The sequence below is a fragment of the Harmonia axyridis genome, chromosome 6, assembly GCF_914767665.1.
Source record: "Harmonia axyridis chromosome 6, icHarAxyr1.1, whole genome shotgun sequence".
NCBI classification, from domain to species: Eukaryota; Metazoa; Arthropoda; class Insecta; order Coleoptera; family Coccinellidae; genus Harmonia; species Harmonia axyridis.
In genome coordinates, this window is record NC_059506.1 from 13,671,170 (window position 1) to 13,686,315 (window position 15,146).

At 36.5% G+C, this 15,146-nt stretch overlaps 4 protein-coding genes across 4 annotated transcripts; 2 read left to right on the forward strand and 2 right to left on the reverse strand.

Annotated features, from left to right (window-relative positions):
* Window positions 1-4,369: 4,369 nt before the first annotated feature.
* Window positions 4,370-4,857, reverse strand: LOC123682818 (histone H2A). The gene has a single exon (XM_045621624.1). It carries the CDS (start codon window positions 4,834-4,836, stop codon window positions 4,462-4,464), a length of 375 nt encoding a protein of 124 aa, XP_045477580.1. The 5' UTR covers window positions 4,837-4,857; the 3' UTR covers window positions 4,370-4,461.
* A 2,838-nt stretch (window positions 4,858-7,695) lies between these two features.
* Window positions 7,696-8,170, reverse strand: LOC123681673 (histone H3). Its single transcript, XM_045619911.1, has one exon. It carries the CDS (start codon window positions 8,163-8,165, stop codon window positions 7,755-7,757), a length of 411 nt encoding a protein of 136 aa, XP_045475867.1. The 5' UTR covers window positions 8,166-8,170; the 3' UTR covers window positions 7,696-7,754.
* Window positions 8,171-8,361: 191 nt separating this feature from the next.
* On the forward strand, window positions 8,362-8,728 carry LOC123681678 (histone H4). The gene has a single exon (XM_045619915.1). It carries the CDS (start codon window positions 8,371-8,373, stop codon window positions 8,680-8,682), a length of 312 nt encoding a protein of 103 aa, XP_045475871.1. The 5' UTR covers window positions 8,362-8,370; the 3' UTR covers window positions 8,683-8,728.
* Window positions 8,729-12,094: 3,366 nt separating this feature from the next.
* On the forward strand, window positions 12,095-12,460 carry LOC123681680 (histone H1B-like; the record flags this gene model as incomplete). Its single annotated transcript, XM_045619918.1, has 1 exon — window positions 12,095-12,460. A coding segment is annotated over one exon (366 nt), but the record flags the coding sequence as incomplete, so codon positions are not given.
* Window positions 12,461-15,146: the final 2,686 nt, after the last annotated feature.

Below are 15,146 nucleotides of genomic sequence, written 5' to 3' on the forward strand. Positions count from 1 at the left end.
TTCAATACAATTTAAATCTTTAATTTCATTCAAATCATCTATTTGGGAATTCAATGTTTCAATTTGATTCATTTCATTATCAGATTCTAAAATAATTCTACTCAATGGGTAAGCACATTCTTTATTAGTTGAGAAAAATCGGGAATTGCATACTTGCTTTCTTCTGAATATAGGATCAAGGTTGCGAATAATCGGTGCTTTGATAACAGTTGGGTTTGTATTACAATAGGAGTAATTGAAAGGTTCGTGACCTACGTAACTTGATTGAAATTGTATGGGAGGTCGTTTAAATTTGCTTTTTCGACAAATATCATGGGGAATTTTATGGGAATTCATATCATTCGAATATTCTTTATTTATTTTTGTCCTTAAGTATTTTCGTTTTGGATCACTGGAAATATCCGTATAATTATGATCATTTACATCTTCTATCGATTTATGAATCAAAACATTATCATCTTTTTGTTCAATAGTATTTAATAATTCAGAGGGTTTATCTGATTTTTCTTCCGTGACTTTATTATTTTCAATTTCATTGGTTTCGCTTTTATTGGAATCATTAGTTATATCGCATTTGGAAAATACGTATTCAATGTTATTCATTTCTATAGATTTCGACAATTGACTATTTATTTCCGGTTTGGGATTATTACTGTCAATAGTTTTTTCATTTAATTTTCTAAAATCACTTGCAATATGCAGTTTCTGTTTTTGTGATAAATCTTTCTTTTTATTTTCTAGATGATTCAGGTCTACTGGTAATTTAATAGGATTTTGATTTGTATTATCTAGCGTATGCTTTATGTCAATTCGTTTTCTAAAGTAGGGTCTCGAAAATTTTGTTTGGAAGTCGAAGGTTTCGAATGAAAATCTCTATTATGATTTTTATTATAAAATCTATCAAAGGATTCATTATTAGGATTTGATCCTATTTGAGTTAATTCTTCAAAAGTAAAATGTGGTTCATTAGAAACGCGTTCATTAAAAAATTTCTTTTGGGGATTCGTTGGGAATTGCGTCGAATAATTTGGACGTTTTTGGGGGTAAACTCTTGTTTGTACTGACATTTTTTCTGGTGGTGTATTAATTCTTTGATTAGGATTTGGTTTGAAAACATTAGTATTAGTATTAGTATATCCAAAAACTTGTTTGTTTGAGGGATAGTATCTATTCACAGGTCTTTGATTAAACTGAATAGGTTGTGAGGGGAAATTTGAATTTGAATTCGAATTATAATTATTATTCGATCTAAAATGATAATTATTAGGAATATTATTTGATCTATAATTATTTGTTCTCGTGTTGGGATTATTTCTGAAATTATTTTTTTCAGGGCGTGTTTGAAATTTTTGTCTTCTGCTTTTATCAAGTAAATCATATTGAGCTAAATTCGATATATAATCTTTAACTGCATTTACTGTTCCGTCAAAATTCAAAGCATTATTTGTTATTAAATAAGTCCTCAATTCTATTGGGGCATTTGATATAAGAACTGTTTTACAAATCTTTAAAATATTAGTTTTATATAATTGTTTTTCTGGATCTGGCATGGGATCCGCGTCAATTCTATAATTTATTCTTATCTTTAAGGAAATTATCTTATCAATAAAATCTATTATATCTTCATTATGTGATTTATTCAAAAATTGTAATTTGTGTATCAATACATCTAAATTGATTTGATCGCCAAATTTAATCTGTAAGAATCTCTTTAGAGAATTCCAATCATCAGGAATATCGGAAGTTGCTACCTCAGCTAACGCTCTTCCTACTAATTTACTTTTAACAACTGATAAACAATAACTTTTTACTATATTTTGTTCATTTGTGAACATCCTTAAATATTCTTCTGTACTTTTTATAAAAGAATGTAATTCATTCTCCACTCCTGAAAATCTTGGCAAAAGCATCCCGAACTTTTCCGGTAATGTTAAGTTTATATTTTCTAATGCCATTTTTACTGTTTGCGCTTTACGGCCTTTAAAATGTTTTATTGAAGTAATCTTGAATTAAAATTGGTAATCGGTTTTTTAATTGAGTAACCTAGAAAAACTCTTATGTCGGTTTTTTAAAGAAACCTAGGAAAAACTGTTCTACAAGTTTTACACTCAAAACTTTGGGAAAAGGTTGACTATTTTTGGGCCAGAATAGGTAAACTGGGAGTCAATTAGAAAGGATTGCTAACCTTTTTTTTGTTTCGTATTCCTTGTAGTGAAGTCGTCTTGGGCGCTCCTCCAAAGATCAGGGCTTCTTGGCTTCCTTCTCAGGGTTGCTTCTCACCTTAACAGTTGAAACTGATAGTCGAAAGAAAGTTTTTGTTTTGTCACTTCTACGACCGGCACAATATTTCAGATAATACGTCGCGTTTTTCTCGTCGCGCTATTATTTCCGAAATATTTAAAGAGATCCCATCCTCGTCGCCAATTATGTTTTTGAGATGGAAAACCTTGTTTTTAAAAAAAACTTTATTTACAAGAAAAAGACGAAAGGTACAATCAAAACTATCTGTCATGAACTGATCTATTATTGACTGGTTATTGACTGACTAAAAAACAATGCGTCTGAGAATTTATAACATTACTTATCTCTAATGCAAAATGTGGCGTGATCCTAAGCGTCACACAAAGAATAGCTAAAATAGCAAAATTACATTGTAAGAACAAAGGATGTATTATAGTTACAATAGGCATTCATTCCACCCACATTATCCCGTGTTTGAGATTGATGAGTTAACAATATTCTATCATGAAATATAAAGTAATAAATGAAGATTCGAAAATAGGTCGTATGATCAGAATGGGGTCGTATTATGTAATTATATAGGGTAAATGCACTGGTTAGCCGACCGTCAGTGTCTCTCGACTCGACCATTCCGTGATTTGAGATAAAATAATAATAAAATATATCTTGTAGTGTAAAATATTTCCGCCGTACGTGTTTTCTCGACCATTGCTACCCTTTCAAGATAGTTTGCATAGTAGGGGTATAGGTCAAAGTTTTCGCGCTGAAATAGTATATTGTGCAACAAGTGGGGAAAGTCCAACTTTTCTCGCGAGTTCACACGAGCGAGAAAAGGACTTTCTCCACATGTTGCACACTGTACTTTTCCTACAACTGCACAAATTTCAATAATTCAAGTAATGGACTTGATTCAAATCAAAATGGCCTTCGTTGACAGTATGTGCGAATTTATTGCGTTTCCATAGAAACGACTCAAAAGCCCAATTACATTGGTCTACCAAGCGAGGTGTGGGCAAAGTGCTGTGAGAAATAATATTTCCCACAGTATGAGCAATACATAGTTTTGAAATTGAGTAAGCTATGAAGAATACGCTACTTTTCATAGCAGTTGTGGGAAAATGTATATTATTCGACAGTCGCGAACTGGTATTGGAAAATTTTTACCTTTTATTTCTCGACCAAAGTGGTCGACAACCAATATGTAATTTCAATAATTGTTTATTTCAACCGATATATTTCTGTCGGATCATGTTCGTTTTTTTTTTTTTAATATTAGTTTGCGACCACTGAATTAACGTTGAAACATACTTATTCTACCTTTCATTTATTCTCGGTCGAGAACCAATTTGAATGTATAGTATATACAAAGCCACTTGAACTAGTCCATAAAAACGCTCGGCCAGATGTCTCTTTGAAATGGAAACCGCGATCCGCTAAATACCGGGGGTTTATTCGAAAGTATTGTTAGGCAATAAATTCACTGGCCCCAAAGGAATTTCTGGAAACTTGGACAACCCTTGAACATATAATTGAAATATTCTGGCTTCCTCCAAGTGACTTTGGATATACTATACTTAATTCTCGACCACTTGTGGTCGGTGTTTTATATACTCATTAGTTTCTGAAAAGATATTAAGAACAAAATAACCAAATAATATTATTTAATATGAGTTCCTATTTTGAAATACTTATAGAAAATGAAAACTTTTGCAGAATAATTTTTTTACGTTCCCAGTGTTTCTTACTCAATTACCTCATCTGAAATCCATCTGATTGATATAAATATAAAATTTTTAAGTGAAGACGAGAAGCGAGCGGCCACTATTATTAGTGGTCGAAAACAAACAAAAAAATGGTCGAGAACTCTGCGGCATGGTCGTGACCCGAATGTTATTCAGATTTTCTGTTTTCACATTTCGAAGGTTGAATGCGAAGAGAACGTTTAAAATTATATGACAAATTATTTAAAACTAGCCAAAGAATCGATGAACATCAACACCTTTAAAATTTGATTAGTTTATGTGTGAAAAAGTCGTACCCGAAATCGATGTTTTTGTTAATTTGGTCGAAAATCAGAGCATTTACCCTACTTACGAATGTCAGTAGGACCGTGAAATTGTCGCAATTTTATTATACCCAAAGTGATCAGATGATAAAAAAATCTTTTCAATGAGGAAATATTGTGGCCCTGAAAAGGGCCGTTTCACATACAGATTGTATTTATGATTTCTTTTCTGTCTTCTTTGGCAAGAGGACGGCTTGGATATTCGGTAAAACACCACCTTGAGCGATAGTTACTCCCGATAGCAATTTGTTCAACTCTTCGTCGTTTCTGATTGCCAGCTGAAGATGTCTGGGAATAATTCTGGTTTTCTTGTTGTCACGTGCTGCGTTACCGGCCAATTCCAAAACTTCGGCGGCTAGATATTCCATAACAGCGGCTAGATAGACGGGTGCTCCAGCTCCAACTCGTTCAGCATAATTTCCTTTGCGTAATAAACGATGAATACGACCAACTGGAAATTGTAATCCAGCTCGGTTGGAACGAGACTTTGCCTTACCCTTAACTTTTCCACCTTTACCGCGACCAGACATTATAATATAATACGCGAATATGGGAGAGTAAAATGATTGTTGGGCTTTGATAATTCCTCGAAAATGTCCTCGTATACATATATATATACTCGCGGTTTCGACCAATCAGCGTAGTACGTTCCATACTCTGAATGAGGTAGGGCTTAGTATACTAATTTCATACATTGAATGCCATTGATTGCCATCCATAGAGTTTGAATTATTATTTGTTTTTTGTTTGTTTTTTTATTTGCATACAGTCCCAATATATTTGATAATTGGTTCCGCAAACAGCTAGAAATTAACAGGAAGAAAAATACAATCGCACAGTTGACTATGCAGGTTAAGTCATTTCATTTGAATCTTTCACCTTAATGAAACATTCGTCTGTAATATATAAATCATCTAGTGCTGCGATCACTATTCTGTAAATGACATCTATCATCTGCGTATAGAGCTAGCATATTCCTTGACCTTTTTGGGGCGTTGCATATGCATATGTTGTTGATTTTGGGCTTAGAACTGAACCTTGAGGCACTCCTGCTTCCATTTGTCTGGTGGGGATATTACGTCGTCTATTTTGACATAAAAACTCTTCAGAATCCGAAAAGCTCGAGCGTTCTATCAGATACGGATCAAAATAATGATTTTGACTTATTTATTCGGTGTGATGTCATTTTGATGATGACATCAGCATATTGGATTCCCTTCACTTCTAGGTACTGTTGTTGCCTAGTGATACCGGCAGCTAGATAGGTCAGGAGAGGAGTTTTTTTTCATCTTTCGTAGAAGTAGATTGTGTGATATTAACTACGTCCTTTGGGGAGACCTCTGATTGCTTACGGGCTCTAGAGTTTCCGTTAATTGAAGAACACGTAATGATTGTAACAGCATGATATATGTAATCTTTTAGCGTTAGTTACTCTGAGAAATACAGAGTTGAAAATTACTACACAGCAGAAAGGATGTCCCAAGAATAGGATCGAAAGAACAGCTAATAGACATCCTAATTAGGAAAAAATCTGGGTAAATCTTTTTACGACATACATATTTAAATTTTGAGAATATACAAGATCCGACCCCAATTACCTGAGATCTTTCTTAATTATTAAGTCAGTGCATGGCACTTTTACTCGTTGACTCCTTGTGGTTATCGGTGCGGGTTTAGGGGGGCGTTCACGTTCATACGCCTTGGTTGCCGGTTTCAGGACCTCCTCTTCACGGTGTCAACAATTTCAGTTTTCTTGTTGACTAATATTAGAACCCTCTCATTGGTCATGTGCTCTGTCCAATTGATTCTCAATTACCTTCTCAGTGTAAACTTTTTATTTGAGATCGTACCACCTAAATTGACTCCACCTATTTAAGTTCGGGTATATACCCGAACCTACAAACTTCAAAAGAAAATAGAAGTTGGTCCCGGGTCATCTCCGACAAAACCATTTAGGAACCATAGCACTGCCTTTCACAACACTGCTGACGCATCACCTGAATAATCAACTGATGGACATTTCATCAAACCCCAAGAATTAAAGCTTAGCACAGAGTTCGGTGGACTCTAGCAATGGCGAGTGTCTGCAAAAACTACCGCCATCTCATCGTCTATGGTATTCCAAACATGTCGCAAGCTAGATTGTTGTACATTAACCCTTACTGGTGATGGGATGTTATTTACAACTTGTATGCTCATTATCCTCTTCAAAATGTTATGAAACAGTCGGTGGAATGCTGATTAGAGAAGAGCGATATTTCACGAACTGTGATTTAATCACTGAGATCAGAATGTCACAGGTAGTCACGGTTCCGAAAAACGAATACAGAGCGTGACGGGATAACAGTTTGAACATTTCACAGATCTTTTCAGGGCATATCATCGTCCGTTGCAATCGTAAATTATGAAGGCAGCCTGATGTTTTTATTGCTTCGGAACCTTTTTCGACTAACATAATTGCATATTTTTATGACAATCCCAGCATCGTATGCAACTTCGCATGCTGTAGGAAGTATTTTTGTAGAACTAGTTAAACAATAAATACTTGCTGCAAACTAATAACTACTGCATTACTGCATAATTGGTGGTGGCAATAAAATTCTAATTTTATGCTTATCTTTGATAAACAACCCCAAAGAAATTCTTTCTATATTGAAGTTGTCGACCGAAGCAATAAATGGTACTCTGTATTATAAAAAATAAACGAAAACACGTCAGCGACATAATAATAATAGGCGAAAGAATAATAACAGGCGAAAGACCAGCAATCTTTGGGCTTTCTTCACAAAAGTTGATGTAAATTATGCTACTTGTAATTTATGCAAGTTGAAATTATCTTTCAAAATCACCTCTTCAAATTTGAGGAAACATTTGAAAAATCGATATCCTTGTGTTACGTTCCTAACTAAATCTGAAATAAGGAAAAGAGTTGAATATGTAAGAAAAATGGATGTTTTCATAACAATTTTGCTTTGAATGAGTGACCAATTCGAGTTGCAAAGATAAACGAACTAAGGTTTGGGTGATTCATATAAATATTATTAACAAGCAACCTAAACAGTGATCACGTCACGCTTTAATTTCACTGATATCATAAAGTAACGTTCACGTTTCACAACGTGATCTAGAAATCACGGTATCGCTTCTCTCTAATGCTGGTCATCAGAATCTTTTGCAGTTGAATGATCGAATTGGAAATAAGACGGCATAATTTGCTTCCAGCTTAAAATAAGCTATTGCGCCAAGATATAGAGGATATCAAAAGACTGATGGAAAATTGAAATTCGTAACGCATTTTGTTGGAAGAAATTAAGTAAGGTTATATTGCACTATTGATATCGGATCTTTAATTTGGGATACCTTATAAGAAATCAATCAATTGTATAAATGTAAAAAAAAAAGTTGTGGTTCTGAAAAGAACCGATTTTAAACTTTGTGAAAAAGATGCTTAAGCACGTTCGCCACGGATACGTCGAGCAAGTTGAATGTCCTTCGGCATAATGGTTACTCTCTTGGCGTGAATGGCACATAAATTTGTATCTTCGAATAGACCGACCAGATAAGCTTCGCTAGCTTCTTGAAGGGCCATCACGGCGGAGCTCTGGAAACGGAGATCGGTCTTGAAGTCTTGGGCAATTTCGCGCACTAACCTTTGGAAAGGAAGTTTGCGAATCAACAGCTCGGTACTTTTCTGATAACGACGGATCTCACGAAGAGCTACGGTACCTGGACGGTAACGATGAGGTTTTTTTACGCCACCAGTAGCGGGTGCACTTTTACGTGCCGCTTTTGTGGCAAGTTGCTTACGCGGTGCCTTTCCGCCAGTGGATTTTCTTGCGGTTTGCTTCGTACGGGCCATCTCGAGTATGGGTATAAACTAGTTGAGGGAAATCTTAGATTCATCTATTTATAGCGGAATAGGTAGGCGGTTCCACTGCACATTCTCGCAATATCATTGGTTGGTCGTGTAGATCTAGTGGTGGGGAAAACTGTGATGGTATAAAAGCCGTATTTTCCGCTGAAACCTTTAGTTAATTCTTGTTATTGTAGTCGTTAACTGAAAAATGACTGGCAGAGGCAAAGGTGGTAAGGGTTTGGGAAAAGGTGGCGCTAAGCGTCACAGGAAAGTTCTACGAGACAATATCCAAGGAATCACGAAGCCCGCTATCAGAAGATTGGCCCGCCGCGGTGGGGTGAAACGTATCTCTGGTTTGATTTACGAAGAAACTAGAGGTGTACTTAAGGTATTCCTAGAAAACGTTATTAGAGACGCTGTAACTTACACCGAACACGCAAAAAGGAAGACTGTAACAGCAATGGACGTCGTATATGCTTTGAAACGCCAAGGTCGTACGTTGTACGGTTTCGGAGGTTAAATTTCACCATCGAAATATTGCTATCGGTCCTTTTCAGGACCACAAAGTTAACGTTTTCTCGTTTTTTCCATTACACAAATATCATACAATCCGAAAGCAAACAAAATTCCCACAAAGCCTAAGCCTGTCCGTGAGATGGGCAACCAAATTACTATGACGAGATAATTCTTTTGGAATTCAGCGTTAAGGGTAAACAGCTAACATTTTCATTCACCTAACTATAAATATTATTTATTTTTTTTTTTTTTTTTTTTTACTTGGAATTGCTGTGACCATACGATCGCAAAATGTAAAAATATTCCGAGGACAAACAAGTGTTATCTATTCAAGTTTATAAGCATTTGGTTAGTAGTGCACTAGGAGTAACATTTCTCATCCAAATTTTATTGCCACCTTATTTTATCAATTTGAACAAATTAAGAAATGGGCTTATATAAATTATTCCATAAAATATTTTCACAGAATCGATGACGGTAGGCGGCGATAAGATATATAATTATTTCTTCTGCGCGTTACGTTCATCAACTTTACATCGACAACAGAATGGTAGAGTCGAAACAATTTCGTACCTCGGCATGGGATCATTCGAGGGAAATCCGCTGTAGGATTGAAAAGGCAAGAGCAGCTTCCATTAAAATGAAAAAACTTTTCACGATTCACGACCTGAACAAGAAGACCAAAATACGACTTCTGAAGTGCTATGTCTTTCCTGTGCTTCTGTATGGGTGGAGTCATGGACGCTTACTGAAGCTTCGTGTAAGAGGCTTGAAGTATTCGAGATGTGGCTCTACAGAAGAATACTCCGAATCAATTGGACAGAGCACATGACCAATGAGAGGGTTCTAATATTAGTCAACAAGAAAACTGAAATTGTTGACACCGTGAAGAGGAGGTCCTGAAACCGGCAACCAAGGCGTATGAACGTGAACGCCCCCCTAAACCCGCACCGATAACCACAAGGAGTCAACGAGTAAAAGTGCCATGCACTGACTTAATAATTAAGAAAGATCTCAGTGAAGAGGAGGAAACTGGAGTACTTGGGCCACATCATGCGGAATGAACAAAGATACAGCCTTCTCCAGCTTATACAGCAGGGCATGGTTGGGGGAAGGAGAGGTCCCGGCAGGAGGAGAATTTCGTGGCTCAGAAATTTGAGGGTCTGGTTCTGGGAAACAACAATTGGACTGTTTCGTGCAACAGTGAATAAGGTCACAATAGCCAGAATGGTCTCCAATATCCGATAACGGATTGGCACTATCAAGAAGAAGAAGTTCCGTTCATCCCACCCGTTTGAGTTGATAATTCTCGCTAAGTTAATCCCCTCCGCGTATAACGAGATCACACATTTTCTAATCGAGAAGCCAATTTTCTCATTCCTATCCCGTATTGCACAATATTTCACACACGGTACAATCCATATTATATTTACAAAGAAAAAACATATATATCAACCGTTGAACTTATCTCTCATAAGGGTGTCAAATATGAACCGATGGGTTCATATATATATATATATATATATATATAGAATGTTTATTTTTTCTCTTTATTGTAACTGATAATTTTTGTTGATATCTTGTAGAAGCCCTGAGGATGGATTGAATAAAATCCGAAAGCTCGGCAAAGAAAACAGAGTATTTTTTTGGTGTTCACACCGATTCCCTGAGAAATCATTCTGTATAAATCACGACCATTATTGCGTCTAAGTTATATATACATATATATATATATATATATATATATATATATATATATATATATATATATATATATATATATATATATATAGTCAATAGTATTTCCTTTATTTGGAAGTGTCAGGTTTTTAATGAACTTGTTTATTTCATATAAAAAAATATATAATCATACGTTTCGGAGAGACTCTCCTTCTTCAGTAAAAATGATATTCATCTAATAGTTTACAATATAAAAATAATTAAAATTGAGCCTTCAATTTCTCGTCAATTCACAATATTGGAACGTGAATGTGGACATTCATTTCAGGCTCTCTTCATCGTTCAGCTTAATGACGAGTTGATGGAAATTTATACTTTCGATTCTATGACCATTCAATCTGCCAGTGAGTTATCAGACTCATCATCAAGACATTCCATATCCATTATAATATAATTATAATACAATATTATTATAATATAATAATAATAATGAGTGGCGTGTGAAGCAACTTTACCTAGACATTCTTCCAGTGCCCATTGGACTGTCAATATTATACTTGAGATTTATACTCTCCCGTGTTACTTAAGTTTCACATGTTTGAAGTGCAGAATTAACAATTTACTATTTCACTTGAATTATTAAAAGTAGTTTACTTACTGAATTATTTGATATCTTAATTAAATGAGGTAATATAGTTTTGTTTGCACGATATCGCTGGTTCCCATTTATATCATTCGCTGATTCCTGCTTCCAGTATGGGATTACAAATTGTTTTTTTTTTATGGAGATTTTATATTATCCTTTTTTTTTTCCAAACTATTAATTTGTATGATTACCTCCTGGTTCGTTCTTCAGGTAATTCATCCGTTAGTGCGTGTCTAACATTAATCGAGTTTTCATATTAGATTGACTACTTTTTCCGAACGCGCTTTTGTATTACGGCATTATTTAGCGGAAAAGCTTTTCTATGAATTTATGAACAATCAGCTACATTTCCAGCCTGCTCCAAAATACGATTATTATCCTTTCCTGTCTGTTATTTCTCACGAGTTGATTTAAAATTGTCTTCATTGAACAGTTAGAAGATTCATCCACACTAGATCACCCTACCGACTCGCCACTTTCAGAACTATAATAACCCTAATTGTAGGAAAGTTATCGATTATATCAAGTATGCTTTGAATTAACGAAAATTCGAACAATTTACGTTCCCTGAAATACAATTGATTATATTTCCTATTAATCAAATTACATGGAGAAAACTGAGGCCAATACTCCGGCTCGAAGGACCACCTTTGTTAACGATAGCGTTTTATACCGGAATTCACATTCCTTCTTTCGAATGTCGTGTATTATCGATTATGGGAAATTTTCCGGGAATATTTCTAGACGAGATGGTGCAGAAATTTTCTATTTTTGATTTTTCCATTCGGAAATTTCAAGGATTGATCAATTGAGCATTTTGCTCGAAATAATCCTCATATTCATACATTTCTAGCCAAAGTTCCGTCGACTTCAGTTTTAATGCATTAATTTTCAGTATTTTTCCTGCAGAAAGTGTATCTAACGTTTTTGAAATATATACAGTGTAACGATTTCATCAATTATCACGATAATGTCTTCTGCCGATACAGAGGTGCAACAAAGCGGTGCGTCCGTTCCAATCGGTGCGAAAACTGCGAAGAAATCCGAGAAAAAGACTGCGACCGCGAAACAGGCCAAACCCAACCATCCTCCGACTTCAGAGATGGTTAATAACGCCATCAAAGATTTGAAAGAAAGAAGTGGATCGTCATTGCAGGCCATCAAGAAATTTATAGCTTCCAACTATAAAGTAGATTCGGAAAAATTGGCTCCTTTCATTAAGAAATACCTCAAATCAGCTGTGCAATCTGGATCTTTAGTTCAGACAAAAGGAAAAGGCGCATCTGGTTCGTTCAAATTGGCAGCTGGTGGTTCGACATCGGGATCCCAGAAGAAAGTGATTAAAAAAGCCACCTCCAAGTCCAAAGATGATCTTAAAAAATCCACTTCGGCATCAGCTGTGGTGACCGACAAGAAGAAAAAGAAGTCTACTGTTGCCAAAAAACAAGCCGCTGTAACGAAAACGAAGAAAGCAGTTGCAACAACCGAGAAGAAGAGCCCCAAAGCCGCCAAGTCCCCTTCTAAAGCTAAGAAGATTGCGAAATCGCCAACTAAGAAACCGAAAGCTCCAAAACCCAAATCAGTCAAGTCTGTGGCAACTCCGAAAAAAGCAGCACCTTTGAAGAAGAAGTGAATAAATATATAAAAATTACTGTTGTGATGAGAATGGTTCGTCTAACTAATCGGTCCTTCTCAGGACCTTCAAAAATTATCTATCAAATTTGAAATATTCATCTTGTTCTCCAATTTTTCTGATTCCCCATTTCTCTGTCCACCTTGAAACCGAAAGTCCTTACCGTATTGATTGTTGTCCTTCAATTTATTTTAGAATGAGACTACAAAAATTTTTTTTACAAATTTTGCCTTGAAAATGTTCTTCATTTCATTTCAGGGATCTTAGGGCTTGATGTGCTCTGAGGTAGATGAAAGACTCTGGCATTCTTGTATCGTCAGGTTCTGCGTGCCGACCAGATCTGTCCCCTATTAATTGTACTTGACTTCTCTCTTCGCCTGAACCACGGCACATTCATCTTTCCCCGGCTTCATTCCGATAGCCTCAAAGAACGCTACCACATTTCCCAATTGCTCGTCGTTAGCGGAGTAGAGCTTGAGGTCGTCGATGTATCTAACTGGCTTCTCAGTAGGTTTAGCGCCAAACAAAACCAGAAGAGACTCTGCGTGTCCCCCTGAAAAATATCTATCCTGATTTTGATTTCGACAGTTTTAACATAGATCTTGTTCTTATCCAAAAACATGTGGACAAGAGGTGGCGGGTCAGGTTTTTTTACCTTTAAAACAAAGTCAGTACTTGCAATCAATCATTACCGAATAGGTACATATAGGTACTTCAAATAAATATATAATTCAAGCGGAATATCCAAAAAATGCCAATATTCACGTAACAATAAATCGGACAAATGCAGGTACCGAATGAATAATATAAGGCTGCTAATTTCACACATACTTTCTGAAGGACTAATTGATACGTAAGTATCTATCACTTTGCAATCACAAATAAACGTTTCAGAAACTATAATTGATCATTTCAAAGAGCGATTAATATTTGTTATTCATATTTAATACCTATATATGTGTGCTCGTTAAATCGCTCTTTGAAATGATCAATTATAGTTTATGAAAGGTTCTGTGTTTGCAAAATGAAAGGTACCTACGTGTTCATTAGTCCTTTAGGATGTCTGTGTAAAATTAGAAGGTTTTTTCTTATTCCTGCATTTCAAACAGCTGAAAATAGAAAACATGAAATTCGAGCGATTCTTGGGTGTTATTGGTGGTAATAACCTATTGATGGCGGAGCTTATCAGAGAGAAGCACTCTAGCTCAACGATAGAGTCAAGGAGGCTCTCAGAAAGGTCCGGAATGATAGTTGGGAAGAGAAACTACTTTCTCTTTCCACAGAAGACAACAGTGTTTGGCGGATGGCCAAAGCATTGCACTCAGATAGGAAACCAACCCCGCCGATTCACGGTTTACGAGGAATGGTATACAGTCCAGAAGAAAAGTCTGAAGCTTTCGCAGATAACCTCCAACGCCAATGCAGCTGTAGTTACAACTATGCGGAATTGGACCACATTGAGGACGTCAACCGCAAAGTGAAAAATGAATCAACGGAAGCTATTGGTTTCGAACCGTTCAGGAAATCCAGAACACTATTATGTCGAGTAAAGTGAGAACGGCACCAGGACCGGACGGCATTACTAACTTGACGTTGCGGAACCTCCCTCGAAAAGCTTTAGTAGCACTGACGAATATAGTCAATGCTAAAGATTCAACACAATAACGAAAGAAAAGAATATCATACAGTAGGAACAGTTCGGTTTTTAAAGCCAACATTCCACTGTGCAACAAGTGCTCCGAGTAGTGGAACCAATCACGGATGGATATAACCGGAAACAAGTCACAGGAGCTGTGTTTTTGGATGTAGCCAAATCGTTTGATAAAGTACGGCCCAAAGGACTGCTATACAAACTGCTTACGGCAGGTTTCCCACTCTCCATGGTCCAACTTTTAGCTTCTTACCTGCATTCTCGCAAGTTTAGAGCCAGATTTGACGGAGTATTGTCTTCAGAGAGGTCTCTTTCAGCCGGAGTTCCGCAAGGATCTCTGCTGTCTCCAATATTTTTCACAATATATGTATCCGAAATGCCAAAAACGGTGAAAAACTCCATGGCACTTTACGCTGACGATACCGCCTTTCTTGCCAGTTCTTGGTGTCCCAAAATGGCAACGAAGTACCTACAAGAAACCCTGAGAAGATCGAAGCAGTTTTTTTTAGCCGAAAGAAAATAGATCCCATCGGACTCGTCGTAATGTTCGGTAGGAGGATTATAATGGAAAAACGAGGCCAAGTATCTGGGAGTGATACTTGACAAAAAGCTCACTTAGAACCAACACGTCACATCAGCTGTGACGAAGGGGAAAGACAACAGCGGCAGCGTTGCAACCGCTACTTTGCAAAAGCACAAAAATGTTTCTTTCCAACAAGCTTCTTCTTTATAAGTCCACCATCCGGCCGGTCATGTGTTACGCATGTTCGGCTTGGGGATACGCCGCAAAGACGCACCTGCAGAGACTTCAAGTCGTGCAGAATACGATCCTAAGACCAGCCGTAAATGCAGCTTGGT

Coding starts and splice junctions, on each gene's coding strand:
- LOC123682818 (XM_045621624.1), bottom strand. CDS start 4,836: ATGTCTGGTCGCGGTAAAGGTGGAAAAGTTAAGGGTAAGGCAAAGTCT.
- LOC123681678 (XM_045619915.1), top strand. CDS start 8,371: ATGACTGGCAGAGGCAAAGGTGGTAAGGGTTTGGGAAAAGGTGGCGCT.
- LOC123681673 (XM_045619911.1), bottom strand. CDS start 8,165: ATGGCCCGTACGAAGCAAACCGCAAGAAAATCCACTGGCGGAAAGGCA.